A 24,520-nucleotide genomic window follows, 5' to 3' on the forward strand; every position below is an offset into this window, starting at 1 on the left:
CTCCTGGCCTTAAATGACCCACCTGCCTTGGCCTCAAAGTTCTGGGATTACAGACCTGAAGGACGCTGCCCAGTCATTTTTTTCTTTATTTTATGTGTTTTCTAAAAGTATAAGGGGGAAAAAAAAGAAATCATCTGAAATCCAGGCAGAAGGCGATAGCCAATTTTGTCTGTTGTATTTATTTTCAGTATTTTTCTAAGGCTTTTTGTATGTGGTACGTGTGCTTGTTACAAAGCTGGTTGCAGTGTGAGCATTTTCTTTTGTTATTAAGCAGCCTTTTGATTACATGATTTTAATGGCGTCCTAATGTTAAATCATGTATATGAATTATATACATCATTTTATAAGGTCCTGTGGTTGAACAATTGTTGTTTCCAGTTTTCTTTCTTTTTATTATTATTATTATTATTTTTTTTTTTTTTTGAGACAGAGTTTCACTCTTGTTGCCCAGGCTGGAGTACAGTGGCATGATCTCAGCTCACTGCAACCTCCACCTCCCGGGTTCAAGCAATTCTCCTGTCTCAGCCTCCGAAGTAGCTGGGATTAGAGGCGCTCACCACCACACCCAGCTAATTTTGTATTTTTAGTAGAGACGGGGTTTCGCCATGTTAGTCAGGCTGGTCTTGAACTTCTGACCTCAGGCGATCTGCCCATCTTGGCCTCCCAATGCGCGGTGAGCCACTGCGCCTGGCCAAGTTTCCAGTTTTCTATCACTACAAATAACTTGGCAATTATACTGTCTGCACATCGTTCTGCCAGTGTATGGCCTTTTCACAGGAATAATTACTCCAAGTTATAGACTTGAAGAACACAATGCCCTTCCCAGAATCTTGACAAGCCTAGAGATGTTCTCGTAGCAGCTCACATGTGTCCACACTGAGGGGCCAACTCTCACTCTCACTAGGCAGTTCGGATTTTTTAATGTTTATTATTAAGAATGAGCTAAAAATTGGCATCCTAGTATTAAAATTTGCTGTAACTCATATAAGTCTGGGCAGTTTTGTGACAAATCTTAGAGTGATATCATATTCAGAATAGAAACAATAAACAGTAATTGAAAAGTAATTTTAATTATAACTAAAGTCACTTAAAGAATGTCAAAAGTAAACTTTCATTTATAATGAGCACCAAGATTTCTTAAAATCCCATTTCTCAGCTGCCTCCAGGTTTTTCCCTTTCCAATTTTTTTTTTTTTTGAGATGGAGTCTTGCTCTCTCGCCCAGGCTGGAGTGCAATGGTGCGATCTTGGTTCACTGCAAGCTCTGCCTCTCGGGTTCACACCATTCTCCTGCCTCAGCCTCCAGAGTAGCTGGGACTACAGGCACCCGCCGCCACACCTGGCTAATTTTTTGTATTTTTAGTAAAGACAGGGTTTCACCATGTTAGCCAGGATGGTCTTGATCTCCTGACCTCGTGATCCGCCCGCCTCGGCCTCTCAAAGTGCTGGAATTACAGGCATGCGTCACCGCGCCCAGCCTTCCCTTTCCAATTTTTAGGGAACCTTCAGGGAAAAAAAAAAAAAAAGCCCTCCGGGGGAGACCCTGCACCCAGCGTCTGCCCCAGGGTGGAGGCACCCTGGCCAGGCAGAGACTCTATCCTGGGGCCCCCTAACCTGGCTTGCTCCTCCGTGCTTGAGGTGGAACCTGGCTCCAGCCCAAAGTAGGGGGTGTGGAGGGGCTTTGGAAAGACAGAGTGGCTGAGAGGGATAAGGGGTGTGAATGGGTAGACACTAATATTTCCCCCCATATCCTCATCCTCATTAGCTTATTAAAGTGAGCAAATATGCTTTTTATATATGTATCAGCTACTATTTACATTTAAAATTCTTTGTTATGGAAATTTTAAAGCGTAAATAAAAGTAAAAAGAATAGTGCAACAAATCTATCACTTTCGAAGACTAGCAGGGTCTTATCAGAAGTTTGCCAGAGCCAGGCCAAGGAGAGTGCCCCAGGCCCCTGATGGGCTACTTGGAGCATCTAAAAGATAACATCTACAATTGAATGAATAATGCTAATATTTTAAAAATAATTATGCTGAAAGAGAAAGAGAAGCTTCTCCTGTTCCCACCAAGCAGGCAGACACACACAACATATCGGTCACCTTTGGAAGTAACTAGTGCCCCAACTTCTTACTCTGAATGTTGGTAATTAAGGGAAAGAATTAAGCATTTATTCTTATTTTCCTGACCAAACTATAGTTCAGGAAACCTCATAGTTCTAGTTGATAAGAAAACTTTTTTCTCCTCTCTCCTTTTTTTTTTTTAACAAAAGAACTTTTGTGCATCTCAAACCAAACCATTGCACAAAGGTATGTTTTGGAGACAATAAGGGAAATTTGATTATAAACTAGGTTTAAATTATACTAAGAACTTATTGTTAATTTTTAAGGTGAGACAGTAGTGTTGTGTTTATGTAGGAAAATTCCCTTAGTTTTTAGAGATGTATATTTAGTATTTAGGGGTTACATATCATGATTTCTGAGAATGACTTAAGAATATTTCAGTGAAGAAAAAAATAGAGAAAGCAAACATCTGTTGTGTATACTGCAAATGATTTTCTTATTATATTGATTGATTTAAAAAATTTATATATACACATATATATACATAGATGCCAAAACCTAGGAGCATAACATTTATATTTTTGACATTTGGAAGCTTAAATTTTTTATGTAATCAAATATCAGCTATCTTTGCTATTTTTCTATTAATTTTATGCATAGGAAGTTTTTTCTGATGAGTATATAAATATTTACTTATTATTTTAATTGTTTTTTTTACCTTTTATTTTTGTCTATAAAATAGATGTAGTATTTATTCTGGTGTTGTCTAAAGTCCAGCCCTAAGAATACCATTCTGTCATTATGCAAACAAATAATTGGAGAGCTACAGTTAAGACTAAGTTTCCAGTAATTTACCAGTACATTAGATGTGATGGACATTTTAATGAGACATCTTCTCTTCTTGATACTTAGATATGGAGGTCTCAGCCTGTGAGGTTGGGAGTGACGTTTCAAGCTGCAGTCTTCTGTGATATTTCCCAAGGTCTTTCTTACACCTGGAACTTGATGGACTCTGAAGGGCTCCCTGTCTCCCTCCCTGCTGCTGTGGACACTCGCAGACAGACCCTCATCCTCCCAAGCCACACCTTGGAGTATGGGAACTACACTGCCCTTGCCAAGGTCAGCTCGCTGACTTACTGCTCTACTGGCCCAGTGAAACCCATGCTTCTCATCGCCCTGGGGCAAGAGCTCAGCATTTGGAATTCAACACCTGTTCTATCCAGGAAAAGGGAGGTTGTTTAAAAAAAAAAAAAATCTGGATAGGATTTTAAGAGAAATGATTAATTCCCCCAAAGAGAACAAATTATGTTCAAATGCAGTCAAAGCAATTGATGAAAAACTCCTTCCAATGTGTATAACAAAACCTTCCTGTGTACCTACTTTGAATAAGCCCTGTGCTGGTGCCGGGATGTCAGGAGAATATGTGGCCCTGCCATTTAGGGGCCAATCACCCAGAAAGGAAAGGGGACGACAGTCAGAGGGCAGGGCATCCAAGAGGCACTCACAGTGACTGCCTGGCACTTTGATTCTCAGCATGTGCTTGGTGCATTTTGGCTGGAAAAAGTGGTGAAAATATGCGAGTTAAAAGAGGGAGAGGTCATTTTTAAAAGAGTAGGCTTCAAGAAAGAGGGTCCTGAAAAGAGAATCTGTCCACAGACATAGAAAGGAATTGGGAAGGGCAACAGCTTGGCAAAGGTTAGAAGAAGACCAGGGATAGTTAGCAGACCCTGGTGGGAGAGTCTGGGATCAAATGGCGCAGTGGGCAGGCCAGGCTGCGGGAACCAGATCAGGGACCCTCAGGATATCTGCAGCAAAGGAGCTTTGTTCTTTTAAGCTGTGGGGCACGCAGTCCTACTGAGCACAGTTTCAGCTGCTGCCTTGTGTGGCTTGCCACAGAGCTCCTCAGCACCCAAACTGCCCTGACCTTGCCTGAGGAAGCAAATCCTCCCAATCTGTGCTGGGATGTCACAGCGATGGCAAATGCTGGAGTTACCAGAAGCTTCCTCTCAGTGTCTGTACTTATCTCATTGAGAAATAGGCAGGTAACGATGGGCCAAGTGACAGCAGGCTGCAGACCAGGCTTAGCATAGCATTACTTCAGAGGCAGGTTGTAGGAAAAAACAGAGCTTTCCCAGCAGGCTGTATACCCTTCTTTAGAAATGTTGATTGGGAACGAGTAGGAAACAGACTGAAGGATGGGATGTTGGGAGAGTGTTAGTGAAGGTGGGAAGTCATTAGAGGCTGAAGCAGGGGGCAGCCAGGGAATAGAGAGTAGAGCAGGGTCAATGTTGGGGGATCTCGGGCTCGTGGGGAGCATCTGACCTGATGGGTGGCTAATTGTAAGAAGCCAAGGGGAAATGCAAAGGAAAATCTGTAATACTGAACGAGTGGAGGAGGGTGAGGCTGCTCTTCATTTTCCTAATGAAAACAGCACTATTTGTACCTGGCTGTGTGCTGGGGAGAGGGATTTGGAGATAAATAAGGTCTTTGCACACTTGCGTGAACAACCTAGTAGGGGAGGTAGATAGAGCCTGTAAACTAAAAATAAAATCCTAAGTCCCCCTCAATCAACTAAACAAATCCCCTCTTGGCCAAGGGTACCCAGAAAAACCTTAAAAAATAGAGTTCCTGGCCATAATGGGACTCAAGGTCAGATATGCCTCATTACGCCCCCTCCCTTTCACAGTTTAGACACAACAACTGACCAACATTAATGTTAAGATAGAGATTATAAGACTGACAGAACGGACTCCTTTTTTTTTTTTTTTTTTTTTTGAGACAGGGTCTCACTCTGTTGCCCAGGCTGGAGTGCAGTGGCTGCAGTCTCAGCTCACCGCAACCTCTCCCTCTTGGGCTCAAGTGACCCTTCTGCCTCAGCCTCCTGAGTAGCTGGGACTGCATGCGCATACCACCATGCCTGGCTAATTTTTTGTAGAGATGGGGTTTCACCCTGTTGCACAGGCTGCTCTCGAACTCCTGAGCTCAAGCAATTTGCCTGCCTCAGCCTCCCAAAGTGCTGGGATTATAGGTGTGAGCCATCACGCCTGGCCAGGTCATACTCTTTATGACAATAAGATACCAAGTTATAAACAAGACCTAAGGCGATGCCAGGCAAGAGTGAAATCACACGGTCCTATAATTAAAAAATAAACTATGTTCTCATTGCCATAGGATTTTTCTCCCTTTTTCTCTATCAACTAAACAAACACTAGCCTTAAAATAAACAGTATTGAAACAATTACAACTCTACAACCACCAAACATCAACTAATTAACCCCCATTCCTCAAGCCATAACTATGACTTTAATTAAACAAAAAACTAATTTCTATAACTTTTTCCTAATAAAAAACACCAACCATAAACTAATTCTGCCCAGTTTGACTACACATTTAAGTGCTTTCATGTCCCTACTTTACCTTTTAACATGAAAGACCTAATTATAATACATTGCAATATTGTCTCCACCCAAAAGTAAACATAAAACACAATCCTCTTCCATAGATATCCATAAATCCTATATCCTGTGAATATGTGATAACGCATGCCACTGAAATTCCTGTCTTACCCCTCCTTCCCTCCTCCAAATACTTACTTTCAATTTTTTAGCCAGAGACTACACTTCCTGCTTACAGATTGTAATCCCTTTCTTAAAAAATAAAACTCTGCTTTCTAAATATATAAACTACGTAATTTTTAAATTAAACCCAGCAAGCCATAGAAGATGTGTCCAGCCTGTGGGACAGGCCAGGTAATGGGAGCTCCGAGGGAGGTTTGGCTGAGAGCCGGGAGCCACATCTGTAGTCTTCAGTGTCTTTGCAGGGGGTCCGTGTCTTTCTCTAGGTCTTGGAGACCTTCTGACAGATAAGGTAACTTCTGCTGTCTCTGACCTCACAGTCAGAGCCTCAGGTTTCCTTTGCTCCTGACCAGCCCTGCATCTTCCCCAAGCAGCTTCCTGCTTAGTGCCTCCTCCAGCCTTTGTATATACTTGGAACATTCTCAGCAGCTCCTTGGAGCTGGAGAGGCTGAGCAAACAGAGGCTGAAGGTGGAAATGAGAGTTCTGATCCTACAGCTGTTCCATTGTCTTTGGTTCTACTCAGGAGACTGATCAGCAGGGAACTGTGTGCATCTGAAGAAAATCTAGAGTGAACAAGGCTGAGACTCAGTGAAAGAACAGCAAGTATTAGACTGTATTTCTTCAAATTGCATCAATTTTTTTTTGACAGGGTCTCACTCTGTTGCCCAGGCTGGAGTGTAGTGGTGTGATCTCATCTCACTGCAGCCTCCCCCTCTGGGCCTCCTGGGTTCAAGCAATTCTCGTGCCTCTGCCTCCCAAGTAGCTGGGATTACAGGCACACGCCACCACACTCAGTTAATTTTTGTATTTTTAGTAGTGATGAGGTTTCACCGTGTTGCCCAGGCTGGTCTCAAACTCCTGAGTGCAAGCAATCCACCCACCTCAGCCTCCCAAAGTGCTGGGATTATAGGCATGAACCACCGCACCTGGCCACATCAAACTTGTAAAAGAACAATATGAATGTTTTATTTATAACATGTTCCGCTATTCCTGGGTTTAAAAGTATTTGTCTTAAATTTCATTTATATTTCCTAAAGTCCATGATATGTTTGGGGGTTAGAAAGAAGCAGCTCTAAGATAGGTGAAGGAAGTTGCACAAAAGCCAGGAGCCTGAACAATTCACTGTGGAAGGAGGAGGTTTGAAAACTATAAAATGTGCACACATGGAAAGTCTCTATTGTGTTCAAAAGTTGGCTAGGAAATGCCCAACTTTGTACATTAACACAAGCTTGGATAGGAAGATGTCCATGCTCTCGTGGCCTCCAGTCACAGCTCTCATGTCGCACAGTAGAGTGATTATTTTGACTAGCATGACGGTTTAGTTGGAGCCAGGGATGCACTGAGACTCGTCAGATTCCTTTCTAATTTTCAGATGAGTGTGTTTCTCCAGCGAGTCCCTGCCTCGTCCCTGCATGACATCCCATGTCCTTCCTTGCCCCTGCAGGTTCAGATTGAAGGCAGTGTGGTGTACAGTAACTACTGTGTGGGCCTGGAGGTGCGAGCCCAGGCCCCTGTCAGTGTGATCTCCGAAGGCACACACCTGTTCTTCTCCAGGACCACCTCATCCCCCATTGTCCTCAGAGGGACCCAGTCCTTCCACCCTGACAACCCTGGGGCGACTCTAAGGTGAGCACCACCCACACACAGAGCTGTGCAGCTACTCAGACTGCGCATTCCGCAAATGCAGGCTCTGGAACGTTGGAGGCTATTAATAGTTTTAAATTTTAAGCACATCAACTTTCGTAAGTTTAACTGCTTTATTTAGGATCAAAACATAAGGGAACTGAGGAAAAGAGTGGAAGTAAAATGTGAGTCGCTTTTTAAGGTGGTGTTTAAAGAACGATCTGTTTTGGAACATGAAGTTTGAGTGTCACCATTGTTAAATTCTTGGTTAGTGAGATGCCGTGGTGTGTGGAAGGCTTGGTTTCCACCGGTTGCTCATCTCCAGGTGGATGGGTCTCTTGTTGCTGGAGGCTGCCCCCAGTTCAGCCCTTGGTCCTCTTCTCCATCCACACCCCTTCCCGCCTATGGCCTCAGCCAGGGTCCTGATGTGGATCCATCCATGATCCATGTGCAACAGCCTCAAACAGGAATTCTCTGTTTAGACCATTCTCCAGACTCCGGGCTGAGTCCCGGCGTCCCTACAGCGCCCCCTCTGGACATCCTCAAGACATCTCAGCCGCACACCTGCCTTCTGTACCCATGGAAGGACCTTTCCAGTTGCTCAGACCAAAATCTTCTTTCTTTTTCTTTTCTTTTTTTCTTTCTTTCTTTTCTTTTTTTTTTTTTTGAGATAGGATCTCACTCTGTCGCCCAGACTGGAGTGCAGTGGCTCGATCTCAGCTCACTGCAAACTCCGCCTCCCGGATTCAAGCGATTCTCCTGCCTCAGCCTCTTGAGTAGCTGAGACTACAGATGCACGCCACCATGCCTGGCTAATTTTTGTATTTTTAGTAGAGATGGGTTTCACCACGTTGGCCAGGCTAGTTTTAAACTCCTGACCTGAAGTGATGTGCCCACCTTGGCCTCCCAAAGTGCTGGGATTACAGGCGTGAGCCATCATGCCCGGCCATAGGCCAAAATCTTTACCAGCATCTTTTGCTTTTTCTTTTTCTTTCTTTTTTCTTTTTTTTTTGGCCCTCCCTTAAACATCAGTTCCACACCACCTCCCCTACCCCCGGTACGTTCTGGTTTGAGCTGCCAGGGTCTTGGGGCTCATCTCCATAAGATCTCCTGGCCAGTCTCCACAACTCCATCCTCCCCTGCAGCCCTGTCTCCAAGGCAGTGATGGGTTCTTTTACTAGTATTATTGGTTTTTATTCTTTTTGATTTAGGGGATATGAGTCCAGTTTTGTTACATGGATATATTGGTGGTGTTAAAGTCTGGACTGTTAATGTAACCGTTCCCTGAATGCTGTACATTGTACCCATTAGGTAATTTCTCATCCCTCAACCGCCTCCCACCCTCCCTCCTTTTGGAGACAGATTCTTTTAAAACAGAAGACTTTACTTCACAGTTCGACCCTCCAGCACCCCCTTTTTACTCAAGAGTAAAAGCCAAAGTCCTCACACTGCCAATGAGGCCGACATGACCTCTCCCAACCCATTGCAGCTTCAGCTGTCCCTTCCTGCCTCCACAGCTCACTGCGCAGCCCATTTGGCCTTCCTGCCCCTCCTTGGACTTACCCAGCTTGCATCTCTCTCAGCTCTTTACAGCAAGAGTTCCTTCTGCAGCTCATCACTCAGTTCACCAAACATCTGCCATCAGCCCCTTCACTCATTGCTCAAATATCACCTTCCCAGTGGGGCCCCCACTGAGACTCCAAAATGACAGATCCTACCCTGATTTGATGGCATCTTTCTTCACAGTAGTCACTCCTGACATCGAGCCTTTGCTACTTACTATGGTCATTGCTCTGGAGGGCAGGGCTCTTATTTGACATATCCCCTGTGCCTGGAACGTAGTAGCTAGTCAGGGAATATTTATTTATCAAGCAATAGATGAGTTGCGTTGTTTTCCCAACCCCTGTGATCACACATATTTGCTGTATTCCAGGTGTGGGATTTGGTGTTTCTTGAGTTGAGAGGAGGCAAAAGGCTGCTTGGACTCACCAATTTGATTCATGTACATGCTCTGGGAAAGCCCTCAGCCATCTGCAGACTTCCCTGCACCCAACCTAAGGAGACAGAGGCTGTGTCTTACTCATCTTCACATCCCCATGCCCTAGCACCAGCACAGTGCCCAAAAACAAGAGCTCCATGTGTGGCTGCTGAAATGAGCTCAATTTGTTCCCTGGGAGTATAGAATATTCCAGCTAAGTCACAGGGGCAGTTGCTCTGCACAGCCTGTGAGCTAGAGCAAGACTGGCTCAAGGTTGGGGATGACACCTTCCTGCTTGACCTGGACAGAGCAGCCATGTTTATCTCGTTAGGTGTGGCAATTGTTGTATTGCAGAAGGACTGTGAGACTGAGAGGAGAAATGCCTGAAGTCCATCTCACAGACCCCTCACTAGCTGTGCTACAGGGAAACACTCTGAGGCCTCCCAAATGCATTTGCTTCCTAAAAGTGGACTCACATGGCATTCTTGTCTGTCACATGGAGCTGTCATGAGGATGGGGTGCAGTGTTTGGGAAATACTCGAGGGCAGCACAGCTGTGTGACATGGGAAGTGGCAGTGATGTGAGCAGAGGAGATTGCTGTGTGCAGAGAAGGGGTAGGAAGCCTGGGACGGCCAGAAACAAGGCTGTCTGGAGTCAGGCCTCAGTGAGTCAGATGGTGGTGCTGCTGCACTTTTGCAACCTCCCACCTCACTTACAGGAGAAACTGTGGGAAGCAATATCTCTTTCCCAGAACGTGTCCCCTGTGGTCCCCCTCACCTGGGGAAAACCCATGCAGTGACACAGGGTAGTCCCTGACTCTGCCTGATGCTCCCCTCAGCCACTCCGATGACTTCCCCAACAGGTATCACTGGGAATGTGCCACCGCCAGCTCCCCAGCACATCCCTGCTTCGACTCCTCCAGTGCACACCAACTGGACGCCACGGCTCCCACTGTTTCCTTTGAGGCACAGTGGCTCAGTGACAGCTATGATCAGTTCCTTGTGATGCTGAGGGTCTCCAGTGGTGGCCGGAATTCTTCTGAGGCCCGGGTGTTCCTGTCCCCCTACCCTGACTCGGCATTCAGGTACCACCTGCCCTGCATTCAGCACAGCTCAGCTCACAGGTGTTTGTTCCCACCTGGTGCTAGCATCCGTGAAAGGAATCTGCTGTGCACAGCAAGCAGTTTGGAGTTTGGCCATACAGGATTCTCACTGCAAAGGAGGAGGAGAAGACTGTTCAGAAAGTGGCTGGGGAAGCAGTCCCCGCTCTCAGGCCGACGTCTGGGCAGCATCTGACAGCCAAGCACACTAGCTAAAGCTGGCACAGCCAGGGGTTCCCAGTGGAACCTCAGCGGGAGCCCTCCCATCACAGCACCTGCCCGAAAGATCAGGGACCGTCCTGGGGCTTGGGGCTGAAGCCAGGAGGCAAAGCCATCAAGTTCCCAGCCAGGGGTTTCAAGGCCATTGCCCAGGCCTTCCAAGCATCACAGGGTGGAGGGGACAGCAGTGTGGGCCCAGTTGTGATGTCTGAGACTGTGAAAGATGCAGAGGCAAAGAAGTGCTGTGCCCCAAAACCAGAACCCCTGTAGTGCTGAGGCCAGAACAGCACCAGTGGGTGTAGTGCAGCCCCCAGACACCAAACACAGGATACCAGGACCGAGCCAAGTGCAGGAAGGGTGTGAGTTGCAGCTGTTTCCCAGCCTCCTCCTCTAAGGGGGTTGAGTCATTATGTAAGTGAACATTGGGATGGAGCAGGAGCCCAGACCCACCTGCTTTGGACACTCTCCCATGGGGGCTGCAAGCTGGCACCCACCCAGGAAGCAGTGCTGGGACTGACCCTCTGCCCATAGCCCTATATGTCACCTGGAAGGCCCCGGGCAGATCGAGCTGCTTCCATCATGGATGGTAGGGGCAAGGGGGCTGGGCAGTTACTATGGTCCTATTTGTGGGCTGGGTGGTTTGGGAAGGCTTCCTGGAGGAGGAAGCAAATCTCCTGTCATCAGAGATCAGAAAGACTGCTTTGAAGGTCATTCCCCGGACTGGAATTCAGAGTTTCAAGATTACAGCCATGAAAATAAGGCTCAGTAGATAAGAGTGGGCCATGCCATGGTGAGCCCCAAGGTCACACAGCACTGCCTAGGGGCCCCCACAGGCCCGGACTACTGACTGTTATTTGAGGCTCTGGATATGTACTAAAAGTGAAGAAATGCCAGGTACAAGGCTACAACAATTGGGGCACAATTTAAATCATTAAATTTAACAAATTAAATACTTTTATTCCAAAAATGTAATGTACTATATACCTCTGCTATTCATAATTACAGAATTTATTTTAAAATAGTCTTTCAATATGTGCCAAAGCTCTCAGGATCTTTTGATCCTGTCAGGAAGGTCCAGGCCTATGTGGATGATGTCCCCAGGAGGTCTGGGGCTAGAGGGACCTCTCTTTGCCCATGTCCGTCTGCACCCCCATCACCCCACTGTGCACCCACACAGATGCACCCTTTCACACACACACACAGCCTGGGCCGAGTGCCAGGCGAGGACGCTGTGTGGCCTCTCCCACCGTGGCTCCTCAGCCCTGTACTGGGGGTCGAGTGCTGAGGTCATGGTCTGAGACGTGGGCCGTCAGGTGCAGGGTATAGGATGTTTGCTTGGGAGACACCAGGTACCACACATACCCCAGAGTATCTACCGACCTGGACTTTTAAACCCTCCTAAGTCCCACAGGAAATAAATCTGTTAAATCCCAAACCACACCCGAGATATGAAAAACCATAAAAGTGCACTCTGGAAAGTGCTGGGTCAGCAAAGAGACTAGAGGGCTTGACAGAAGGCAGCCGTGGAATGCAGGCCCAAGGGAGGTGGGCACTGGGCTGTGGGCGTGGGATGTGTGAGCTGCCCATGACCCACAACCCTGTACAGGGAAAAGACGGGGCCGAGGCAGTGGAGACATCTTTCTCTGTGAGCATCTGAGGCTATGTGGGAATCACAAAGGTGGACGGCCACAGGGAGGGTTTGGGAGGGGATGGGTTTGCAGCTGGTAGAAGCAAGCCCTGAAGCAAGGCAGCGAGGAGGGATCACATGGTGGCAACTGCTCTAGTGTGGAGAGCTGGGCCAGAGCCCAGGCTTGGAAACAGAAGGACCTTGGCCAGGTCCAGCTCTGCCCTCACCGCTGTGTGACTCGGACAAGCTGCACAGCCTCTCTGAACTCTGTAGGGTGGCAGTGTCCTTGCCTCACTGGATCTCACAGTGTTAGAGCAGATCACGCGAGTGTCGAGCTTGGCACAGTGTTGGCCACTCCATATGTGCCATCATATGTGCTGTGACATTGCTATTGAAGTCCCTTAATAAAGATCCAAAGTAGGGTGATTTAAATATGCCTAAGATGAATTAATGTGACCAAAGAACCCTCACATTATTTTCCTAAGATCTCAAGCCAATTTATATATTTCAGATTCGTCCACATCTCCTGGGTCAGCTTTAGAGACACCTTCGTCAACTGGAATGATGAACTCTCTCTTCAAGCTATGTGTGAAGACTGCGGTGAAATACCTAATCTCTCTTATTCCTGGGATCTCTTTTTAGTCAATGCAACAGAAAAGACTAGGATAGAAGGTAAAAAGGATTAATGGCTTTATTTTGTTGTCTGAGGGAAAAACTCAGGGTTATTGTGAGATTGCTAAAATATTGCAAAATACAATTGGTATGACCCAGTGTGTCTGATCTGCCTGGTGAACGGTCCGTCATGCTTCCCCAGCCCCTCTTGCCTCTACAGTCCGTGTGAACACTTGTGAGGCACCAGCAGAAGACATGCCACACTCAAGGGCTGCTTCTGACCTCAGTGTGATATGGAAGGCTGCGCCCAATATCCCTATAGGCAGTTTTATTGAGCTAAAGCCACAGTTCAGAAGGACCTGCGATGTGACACACTGCCCAGAGGGCTGTGTCCCTCACCACCTCACCCGTTTTTTGGGCCAGCTGCACAGTGAGGAACGAGCAGAGGAACCAGGGTGGAAGGTTCCAGTCCTTGCTCCCACACTACCAGCTGGTGGCTTTAAGGAATTCTAAGATTTAATTTTCTTGGGTGAAAGATGAGGATCCTACTATTTCACAGAGTGGTATCAGGGCTAAATGCAATGTGTCGGAGCGTGCCAGGCACTGGTGTCAGGACACTGGGTGCTGCAGGACACGAAGGTTTGAACCAGGAGCAAGACTGATTTCTCACTTGGCACTATTTGTGATCGGAGAGGTGGCTCTGAATGGCAAACAGAGGAGCTTTATTTCTGAGCTGGAGAGCCAGCTCCTACAACAGAGCTGGTGCCAAGCCCCCGCTGACCTTCACGTTTCTTAAAGATCCCCTCCATGAGGCCATTCAAAGCTTCCACAAGTAGAGCTTTGGGTACAGCTGGCCTGAGCAGCCACAGGGACATGAAGACATAGAGGGTGATTGTGCCCTTCTTGGCAGAGAGGCATTCCAAATTCTTTTGGGTAAATTGAACTTTTCTGAATCAGAGCCCATGTTGAACAGATCAGAGGAACTTGCAGTGGAAACATACAGTGGTTAGACTTTCAGCAAAGTAAATCATGGCCCCTAGATATGTCTCTCCCATGGTTGCAAGTAAAAGCTTGCTTTATTGAGAGGTCATTTATATGCTCATGGCATTTTTTTTCTTTGCTATTGATCCTGTATCATAAATTCTTTTTTTTTTTTTTTTTTGAGATGGAGTCTTGCTCTGTCGCCCAGGCTGGAGTGCAGTGGCGCAATCTCGGCTCACTGCAAGCTCCGCCTCCCGGGTTCACGCCATTCTCCTGCCTCAGCCTCTCCGAGTAGCTGGGACTACAGGCGCCCGCCACCACGCCCGGCTAATTTTTTGTATTTTTAGTAGAGACGGGGTTTCACCGTGGTCTCGATCTCCTGACCTCGCGATCCGCCCGCCTCAGCCTCCCAAAGTGCTGGGATTACAAGCGTGAGCCACCATGCCCAGCCTGATCCTTTATCATAAATTCTAACAGCAGTTTTGAAAACTGTTATACTAGATACTTGCTGTATTATTCTCTTCTTGCACTGCTATAAAGGAATACCTGAGGCTGGGTAATTTATAAAGAAAAGTGGTTTATTTTAGCTTATGGTTCTGCAGACTGTACAGGAAGCATGGTGCTAGCATCTGCTCTGATGAGGCCTCAGGAAACTTTTACTCATGGTGGAGGGCAAAAGGGAGCTGACACATTACATGGTGAGAGAAGGATCGAGGCGGCAGGGCAGATGCCACGCTCCTTTAAATAACCAGACCTCCCACGAACTCAGAGCAAGAACTCACTCATTACAGCGAGGAGGGCACTAAGTCATTGGTGAGGGATCCACCCTCATGATCTATCATGATCTAAACACCTCCCGCCAGGCTCTCCCTCCAACACTGGGGATTATATTTCTTTTTTTTTTTTTTTTGAGACGGAGTTTTGCTCAGTCGCCCAGGCTGGAGTGCAGTGGCGAGATCTCGGCTCACTGCAGGCTCTGCCTCCCGGGTTCATGCCATTCTCCTGCCTCAGCCTCCTGAGTAGCTGGGACTACAGGTGCCTGCCACCACGCCCGGCTAATTTTTCGTATTTTTTTTTTAGTAGAGACGGGGTTTCACCATGTTAGCCAGGATGGTCTTGATCTCCTGACCTTGTGATCCGCCTGCCTCAGCCTCCCAAAGTGCTGGGATTACAGGCGTGAACCACCGCACCCGGCCCACTGGGGATTATATTTCAACATGAGACATGGAGGGGCAAAACATCCAAACCATATCACTTACTGGTGGGTAGGGGAGTGAGGATTAAGAGAAACCCCATGCACCCCAAGTTTTTTCTAGAATACCCATGAATAAGTCATGCCTGGGAGTGCATAGGATTCAGCAGACCCCTCCCCACTGACTCGGGAGGAGCAAATGCCAGGTGCAATCACAGTGAATCCTGCCTTCTACTTCCATACATGTGCTTCCTGCTGTTGGCCAACACGCCAACACAGAACACGCCAACACCACACTCTGTGCCCTGTATCTCTTAAGTGTAGGTTTTCAAATTCACGACAGATTTGTTTATAACATAGCATCCTTATATAGTCTGTAGACTTTTTAAGCGAATATTTTCTATTTTTGTGGCAAAATTCTAACACTGCCAAACGTTTGCTTAAGTTCCCTTCTGCAGAGTAGTGGGGCTGCTGGGCTCACTGGGACTTGGTGCCATTTCAAAGTCGTCACAGTTAAACCTGCTGCCCACTGAGCCTGGCACTGCAGATCCTGATGCAACGACCACACCATTCTCACGGGAACTTTCACCCATGACCCTTGGCCAGCCTGCCCCTTCAGCTCCAAGGGGAACCCCCACAGAGCCCATGACTGGAGTCTACTGGATTCCTGCTGCGGGGGACTCTGCAGTCCTGGGGGAGGCTCCAGAGGAAGGTTCGCTAGACCTACAGCCAGGGCCACACAGCAAGGGATCCCTGATGACTGGCCCCTCTGAGAGAAGTCAGCCCACCCACAGCCCTGACCCTCACCTCTCTGGTAAGTGCCACTGTTCCTGCATGTCATCCCTCTTGTCTAGGCACCAAAGTTACCTTTGGAAGCAGTGAATCTGGTGGGTAAGGTGTGAGATCACATCAACATGGGCCTTTAAATCAGAGAGCGCCAGGTTCACACCCACCACTTGCTGATTGTGCAATAGTCATCGAGTTTCAGATTTCTCATCTCTGAACTGGGAAAATGACAAACCCATGGCAGGTTCTGAGGCTGCAGTGAGGTTCCGTGTGTGCAGTGTCTGTGCTACAGTAGTTGTTTACTCCACACCGGCTTCCTCATCCTTCTCCCCTGCCCTGGGATCAATTGCTTCACGTTATCATTGGGTTTCAGGGGGATGGAAACCATTGTGGTACTTAAAAAATGGAGAGAAAAGGTAATAGTGAGAAAAGCTCTGACCTGGCATCTGTCTCTCCGTCACTGTCCCCAGTTGCTTACTGATTTTGCTGCTTACTCTTGGGTGATGGTGGTCTCATGCTCTGCATGCTCTTGTCAATTCAACTGTTCTCCAGGCCTCCCAGACTTGGCTGGCTGGCTGGAGGGACCGCTGTGAACTCCTCTGCCTCTGGGAAAGGAGGGCTGAGGGGACAGGAGGCGACATTTGCAGCAGGGCATTCCTATGTCCATTTCTCTCCTTCTGAAAGAAAAGAGTGAGACATTTTCTCTAAAAGAACAGTAAAAGACTCGCTTGAAGAGAGGAGGGATGCTGGGTGTGGAGGCAGAGACCCACATGTGAGCCTTGGTCTCAACTTACTTGCTGGGTTATTCTTAGAAACCACACACCTACTGGAGCTCCATCTCCTCCTCCTGGGGCCCTGGGGCAATGAAACCTGCCTTGCCCAGCTGTCATGAGGGAGGGAAGACACCCCCACTGTAATCCACAGAGCAATGTATGGAGTCTAGAAATACACCAAGGACAATGTGACCCATCAGGGGAGCTGCTATTAATTTCAGAGGATTCTGTGATTTTAAAGGAAACATTATGTTTTGTCCTTTCATACAGATTTTGAAGCCTATTACAGTGATATTCAAGAAGCAATACCATCGGGAGGAAGACAGCCAGGTGACTGTGCTTCTATGCCTGCTGCCTCTCTCCACTCAGCTCTTCTCCACAGCCTTTCTGCAATCTGGATTTCCTACCTGCTCCCTTACACAGCCACTGAGAGCTCCATGGAATCACAGGGAAAAGTTGAAACTCTTACATGGCACGATCTGAACCAAACCTTTATTTCTAGCTCCCCTCTTTCTGCCCTTCTCTCACCCTATGCTCCAAAATCCCAAGAGTAGCCCCAGGCCCAAGGATGAGCATCCCAGCTCTTCCATGCCTTGGTCATGGAGTGTCGTCTGCCAAAAATGCCTTCCTCCACGTCCTTCCTAAGTTATCTGCTCAGCGAGCCTCCTCCTTCAGGTCTGGCTCCATTTCTCTCTGGGAAGTCTTCCTCAGGCTTGTCTTGTAAGGACCACCACTCCCCCCACCTTCCTTGCTCCGCCCCAAAACACATACACACCAGTTCAGTATTTATTCCCTCCTCTGGGAAGCAGGTGGCACCTGGCACTTAGTGGCTCTTTCTTCTATGTCTCTGTCTTCTGCTCTGAGCTCTTCCAGGAAAGCTTCCATGGCCAGCTTATGCTATGTTCTCAGATGGATCATAGTCCCTGGCACATTGGCACTCAGTAAACACATGTAGAATGAATTGATGTGTTCATTCAATAGATGAATAAGTGAATGACTTATTCATCTATTGAATGAACAGATGGATGATCAGTGAGTGACTGATTTATCTGTCTAGTGAAGAGATGGATGTCTAGTGAATGATTTATCTGTCAAATAAGTAGGTAAATGATTTATTTGATGAATTAATGAATAGCTGATGAGTGAATGATTTATCTATTGAGGGAATAATGGATGATGAATGAGCGATTTATTCCTCTGATTTGAGGCAGTGTTTCCTTCAACAGTCCTCCTCAGCTGCTTCCAACTCCACGGCTTCTTCAGCCCTTCCCACGTTCCTTCCTGTGTGTCATGCTGTTCTTGGATGAGATGGTCAGTCAGGTGCAGCCACAGAGGAGAGAAAAACAAAGAAAATACTCCCAGGTCCTAGAGACAAGAGGCATGGCAGTCCACGCAAGCCCACATGGGGAAGCTGGAGAGAAGTCAGGAGGCAGCAGACAGGAGCAAGGGGAGGACTTAAGCCAAGGTCTTTTTTGGGGTTTCCACAGGAAAGAAAGGCAAGGCCAAGGCAGGGCTGGGTGAATAGTTTAGCATCAGCTAGTTTAATTTTGCAGATCCTAGGCCTAAGGGTGGTCTCTAGTTGCCCAGGATGATTTGTTGGGGGTGGTTCTGGATTGGTCAGTTTGCAAATCAGAGACACATTGCAGGCTGGGCCTTTTGTAATCTCTAAGAGTTGGCTAGCCCCAGCCCCAGGAGAAGCACTCTCTTCTTAGCCAGAACAATTTTGTTTCATTTTGTTCTTCAGTATTTCAAAATATCATCATACAGAACATTTAAAAGTCTTTACGGTACACACGCAAATCTGTTGTAGAGGCTCACATTCATACTCACAGTAGGTGCTTAATTAATACAACTGAATGAATGAAGAAAGATCTGCCTTTGTATTGCATTTATAAAATTATTCCTCCTTGCAGGAGTAATTCTGACCCCTCAACATTTGTGTTTTATTACTGTATCTTGCTTCAGTAACCTTGGTTTCAAGTCTTAAAGGAGCCTCCTTAGCCTAAGTGAAGTGCAGCGACTCCTTCTTGCCTAGACCATGCAGGAGCCCTTCCTTTGCCCTCGCTGCTTCTCTTCTTGCTGCCTGCAGTCATCTCATCACATGACAGCCAGAGGACTCTTTTCACCACAAACCAGGCTGTTGTCACGCTCCTGACAGGTCCCTCCAGTGGCTTCCCAGGGCACTCAGGACAAAAGCCCATGGCTGTGCACCCAGCATGATGTGACCCTGGCAATGCCTCCAGCCACGTTTTTCCTCCTCCTGCCCTCCCTCCCTCCCTCCCACCTGCCAACCACTATGGAAGATCATTCCCACAGCATTTTGGTTTTACTCAGCCTGGAAACTCCTTCCTTCAGATATTTGAAAAGCTCCTTCTAGTCTTAGTCTTCAGAGAGGACCTCCCTGACCTCCATCTCAAAAGGACTCCCTTTCCACACCACTCTCTCGTCCTCTGTATACCCCGCTTTTCTTTCCTTCATTACCCGACTTTATATTATTTATTTATGTGTTTTCTCATTTACTTTTTGGACTGCCTCACTGTTAAACTCCAGATAGCAAGGACACCATTGATCTGGTTCATGCTGTGTCTCCTGTTTCTAGACTAGTACCTGGACTTAGTAGACCATAATGAATCTTGCAGAAGGAAGGAAGGGAGGAAGGGAGGGAGGGAGGGAAGGAGGGAGGGAGGAAGGGAGGGAAGATGCCTTTGGACCACTAATTACATGATAACAAAGTACATCTCTTGAATATGTTTAGCTGCTGAAGACATATTAACTATGCGGTATCCAGCAATAGTACAAATAGTGATTAATATCAGCATTGAATCACTAATGCTTTAAGATCATCTTGACTTTTTTTCTTTAACATCTATTGGCTTGGTTATCTTCCTAGAAAAGGACACCAGCTTTCCAGGATCAGGACCTAGCTTGAGTGCCGAGGAGAGCCCTGGAGATGGGGATAACCTGGTGGACCCCTCCCTGTCTGCAGGCAGAGCCGAGCCTGTCCTCATGATTGACTGGCCCAAGGCCCTCCTGGGCCGAGCAGTTTTCCAAGGCTATTCGTCCTCTGGTATGAATGTCCTCTTTGTACCCTGCAATTTGCAGTGTTTCTGTAGCTTTTAGATATCAGCCCTCAATTTCTTCTGAACTTTTCATTTTACTAGATAAGTATTTAGAATTGTGGTACCTTTTCTATTTGTGCTTGTTCCTCTATGGACTATGGCCTGAGATTCGTCTAACAAAAGTAAAGTTAGCATCTGTTGCTACCAGGAGCATCTTGTGTGTAGACCAAAGGGGAAGAAGGGCGCTGCCAAGTGCTGCACGTTCTGTGCACCCAGACACCTTGGTGCGCACAGCCTTTTCTGTGACAACCTTTTGTAGGGTGGTCAGGGATTTACATGAATTGGTCAAAATGAAGCTGCTCCTGAACAGCAGTTGAATTTCTAATGGATTTTCCCAGCCCAGACATGCTGGTTTTGCTCAATTTGTTAGATTTCCCCCTTTCGTGGTAATACATGTGATTGTGTCATCCCTACAGACCTCTTGGGGAGGATCTGGATTTCACACTATTTTTAGATAATTTTCCCTTCACCCTTTCCTTGAAGCATTTCGAGAAGTACTATTTTAAGATTGTAATTTTAGAAACTGTCCATGTTTAGACCATCAATCTTGTATTTCGGATCTCTCCTTTTTTCAGGGTAAGTAGTGTGAGGTCAGCCTCTCCCTGCTAAGGAAGTAATCCAGTCACCAGGGTCAGCAGTTACACCCAGGTTAAAAATTGTCCATAACCAGTATTCTACAGACTTAAAAATAGCTTCAAAATTCCTTAATCATACTTTATAGTATGATTTATAAAATTGCCAAGTTAAACATGAACATAATTATAAACATATAAAATAAGATCTTAACAGAATTCTCTTGTTGCTTGGGACATTAGTGTCATTTCTGAGCCAGGGATGGATGGACCATCCTCAGTAATGCTTCTGTTGGGCGGGAGAGGCTCTTTATAGAAGGCAGTAACCAGCAACCTTTCCAAGCAGGAGTGTCATGTTTCACTAGTATCTATGTTAATTTCACCCCTGGGGGAAGAGTAGAGCCCATTTCCAAGGACTCTGTGTGACCTCTGTCCCTGAGACCACTGACTGTCATTTCCATGCAGCCATGTCTTTTCTGCAGGTATTACAGAACAGACGGTGACAATCAAGCCATACTCTCTGAGCAGTGGAGAGACGTACGTCCTGCAAGCGTCTGTGGGTATGTTACATTGTCAGTTGCATTTATGAGAGGATGAGGAGTCCTGCTGCGTCTCTGTGAGTTTACTCTTCCTGAGGAATGGGGTGCAGGTCTACATCAGGGTAAAGACTGAGCAGCTGCCTTTTTAAAAAATTACATATATATAGGGCTGGGCGCGGTGGCTCACGCCTGTAATCCCAGCACTTTGGGAGGTCGAGGCGGGCGGATCACGAGGTCAGGAGATCGAGACCATCCTGGCTAACACGGTGAAACCTCGTCTGTACTAAAAATACAAAAAATTAGCCGTGGTGGTGGGCGCCTGTAGTCCCAGCTATTCAGGAGGCCGAGGCAGGAGAATGGCATGAACCCAGGAGACCGAGCTTGCAGTGAGCTGAGATCGGGCCACTGAACTCCAGCCTGGGTGACAGGGCAAGACTCTGTCTCAAAAACAAACAAACAAAAATACATATATATCTTATTTATGCTAGACAACTGTACAAATTGATTCCTTTCCTGCAAATCTGTCCGTAATCTCTCTCTCTCTCTCTCTCTATTTAAACCCTAGAATGGTGTTATTGCTTGTTTTGTGCAGCTGATGTTCATTGAAATTCACCCACAGGCCTCACTTTACCCTTGCTCTGCATTCCTTCTTGCGTTTCCATGCCTACCTCAATCTGAGATCATCGTTTTGGGGAACTTGTAGACATTTTCCCACATTTCTAGAGGTTTTCATTCCATATAACAAGCACAGTGGACTTAACAATTTTTTTTTTTTTTTTTTTGAGACGGAGTCTTGCTCTGTCGCCCAGGCTGGAGTGCAGTGGCGCAATCTCGGCTCACTGCAAGCTCCACCTCCCGGGTTCACGCCATTCTCCTGCCTCAGCCTCTCTGAGTAGCTGGGACTACAGGCGCCCGCCACAACGCCCAGCTAATTTTTTGTATTTTTAGTAGAGACGGGGTTTCACCATAGTCTCGATCTCCTGACCTCGTGATCCGCCCGCCTCGGCCTCCCACAGTGCTGGGATTACAAGCGTGAGCCACCGCGCCCGGCCACAATTTTTTTTTTTTTTTTGAGATGGAGTCCCTCTGTCGCCCAGGCTGGAGTGCAGTGGCGCGATCTCCGCCTCCTGGGTTCGCGCCATTCTCTTGCCTCAGCCTCCTGAGTAGCTGGGACTACAGGCGCCCAGCACCACGCCCAGCTAATTTTTTGTATTTTTAGTAGAGACGGGGTTTCACTGTGTTAGCCAGGATGGTCTCGATCTCCTGACCTTGTGATCCGCCCATCTCGGCCTCCCAAAGTGCCGGGATTACAGGTGTGAGCCACCACGCCTGGCTTTTTTTTTTTTTTTTTTTTTTTGAGACGAAGTCTAGCTCTGTTGCCCAGGCTGGAGTACAGAGGCATGGTCTCAGCTCACTGCAACCTCTGCCTCCCAGGTTCAGGCGATTCTCCTGTCTCAGCCCCCTGAGTAGCTGGGATTGCAGCCTCCTGTCAGCATGCCTGGCTAATTTTTTGTATTTTTAGTAGAGTCAGGGTTTCACCATGTTGGCCAGGCTGGTCTCGAACTCCTGACCTCAAGTGATCGATCCACCTGCCTCGGCCTCCCCAAGTGCTGAGATTGCAGCCATGAGCCACCGCGCCCAGCCAACAATTTTTATCTACAGATAGGTTTGGTTCAACATCCACAGTTTTGCATTAATCAAAACCTACCAGGAATTTGCAAACTTGCATTCTGTGTGAACTCTTGTGCCATGCAAGTGGGAAACCTGAGGTTCACTTTCTCCTGAGAACTGGCTGGGCTGGGCTCAGTGAGATCCCTGAGGGTCATCTTGATTCTCACAGTTTCTATAAACATCTGCCTGCCCCTTCCACGTTTAGCATTTAACAATTAGCCCTGGGTCCCTGCTTTGGGTACAAGATGGGCAGTGTTTGCTTTTGTTTCAACAAATACCTTTTGCCTTTGGCTGGACCTCTTTCTTTTGCCTCTGAAATTTGCCCAAGTGACAAGTCTAAAGACAGTTCTCTTAGCTGGGCCATATTCCTTAATGGTGCAGGAGACACATGAGAGTCTCTCCATGGCCCACGGGCCTGGTCAGGGGCTGGCTGCCAGGTGGTGCACTCAGGCTCCAGGTCTCCTGTCAGCCTCATCTCCCTCGGCCTTGCACACCCTCGCTGACTGCTGCCCTCCCTTCCCATGCTCTTCGGATAACACCAGGCCCCCTCATGACTCTAAGTCTTTCCTTGTGGTTATTTTGGCTGGAATGCCCATTATTTTCCCCACATCCCTTCCTAAGCCCAGTATAAGACTGATACCCCAAGACTGCTCGCTCAAATGTGTCTTCTTTTGTGGAGATTCCCCTGGTCAGCCAGGCAGGATTCATCATCCTTTACTCTTGGGTTTTACTTTTGTTAGGAGATCTGTCTTCCATGGTTAATGCGACTGTTAAATAAGATAATATAGGAACAGTGTCTAGCAGGGCGCCTGGTGTGTAGCAGAGGCTCAACAGATGGTACCTGCTGTTGTGATGAGAATGATGATCATCAAGATTTTAAACCATTTGACATGTAAATTTCATTTCTATAATCCATCTCAAGAAAAATACATTAAACATTTAAAAACTATATGTATGAGAATAATCATTATGGGGTGATCAATAATATCAGAAAATGGAAAATAAGCAAAATGTTTAATCGTTGGGGATAATAGTTGTGCATATTAGGGTATATCTGTTCCATGTCATCTTATGCTGCTATTTACAACAGTGATTTTGGATGCTCTATGTCAACACGGAAAATAGTTATGATATTAATATAGTTAATAAAACAAAATATAAAATTGTATTGGTGCTATACATTCAACGATGCTGTACCTATGTGTGTATGTGGCTAAGGTTTTGAGAGAATCCAGGAGAATGGAGAAAGTTTGCTTTGCTGGGTAATGGGTCTGTTAGCATCATCTCTCTCTTAGGCTTTGGTTTCTGTCTGGGTGGTTGCCATGTGACTCCCACTGTCTCCCCAGGGCCTAGGATAGTACCTGCCCCACCCAGTGAGTGTTTGTTATGTTAATGAATGCTATAGGCAGTGGTTCTCAAACCCCAGAACTTCAGAATCCGCTAAGGGTATGTGAAAACTACCACTGAGTCTCAGTTTCTGAGTCAGCAGGTCGAGGGTGGGGCTCCAGAATCTGCATTTCTGACAAATTCCCAGGTTAGTCCTATGCTGCTGGTCTGGGGACCCTACTTTGAGAACCCCTGCTATAAGGTTTATCTATAAAAACTTATTCCTATGCTGCTGTAATTCTCCATCATGGGTGAAACCCCTGCTTCATTTTTCTCTTTAGCTTCGAAGCATGGCTTACTGGGTAAAGCTCAGCTGTACTTGACAGTCAACCCGGCTCCACGGGACATGGCCTGTCAGGTGCAGCCCCACCATGGTCTGGAGGCACACACTGTCTTCAGTGTCTTCTGCATGTCTGGAAAACCGGTACGTGGACAACCCCATGTCTGTCGTGAGAGACCCCAGACAGTGGCACCTGGCAGTCACAGCAGTCACAGGTGCTGTAGGAATGGACAGTGATGTCCTTCCCCCCTGTGAAGGAATTCAGCCTGCAGTTGAATGTTGGAAAGTTGGTTAGGCATGAATGGACTTCCCCACACACTAATGAGAGGAGTGCAAAGTGGCCCCCTGGTTGAGAAGGTTCAGAATTTCACAAAGAGACAAGGGCCTGCTCACCAGGAGTCGTGGCAGGGCATCCACTGTCCCGCA

The 24,520-nt window shown here is 47.0% G+C and overlaps 1 protein-coding gene across 1 annotated transcript in view; it reads left to right on the forward strand.

Annotated features, from left to right (window-relative positions):
- PKD1L1 (polycystin 1 like 1, transient receptor potential channel interacting) overlaps positions 1–24,520 on the forward strand; it is a 180,544-nt gene that overhangs the window by 52,405 nt on the left and 103,619 nt on the right. Inside the window, exons 15-23 of the mRNA XM_032758137.2 lie at positions 2,974–3,180; positions 7,082–7,263; positions 10,101–10,322; positions 12,695–12,855; positions 15,414–15,782; positions 16,798–16,857; positions 19,418–19,594; positions 20,701–20,778; positions 24,096–24,238. Of these exons, the coding sequence (XP_032614028.1) occupies positions 2,974–3,180; positions 7,082–7,263; positions 10,101–10,322; positions 12,695–12,855; positions 15,414–15,782; positions 16,798–16,857; positions 19,418–19,594; positions 20,701–20,778; positions 24,096–24,238 (1,599 nt within the window). The remainder of the gene's footprint in view (positions 1–2,973; positions 3,181–7,081; positions 7,264–10,100; positions 10,323–12,694; positions 12,856–15,413; positions 15,783–16,797; positions 16,858–19,417; positions 19,595–20,700; positions 20,779–24,095; positions 24,239–24,520) is intronic.

This window comes from Hylobates moloch, unplaced genomic scaffold (assembly GCF_009828535.3).
Source record: "Hylobates moloch isolate HMO894 unplaced genomic scaffold, HMol_V3 SCAFFOLD_1, whole genome shotgun sequence".
NCBI classification, from domain to species: Eukaryota; Metazoa; Chordata; class Mammalia; order Primates; family Hylobatidae; genus Hylobates; species Hylobates moloch.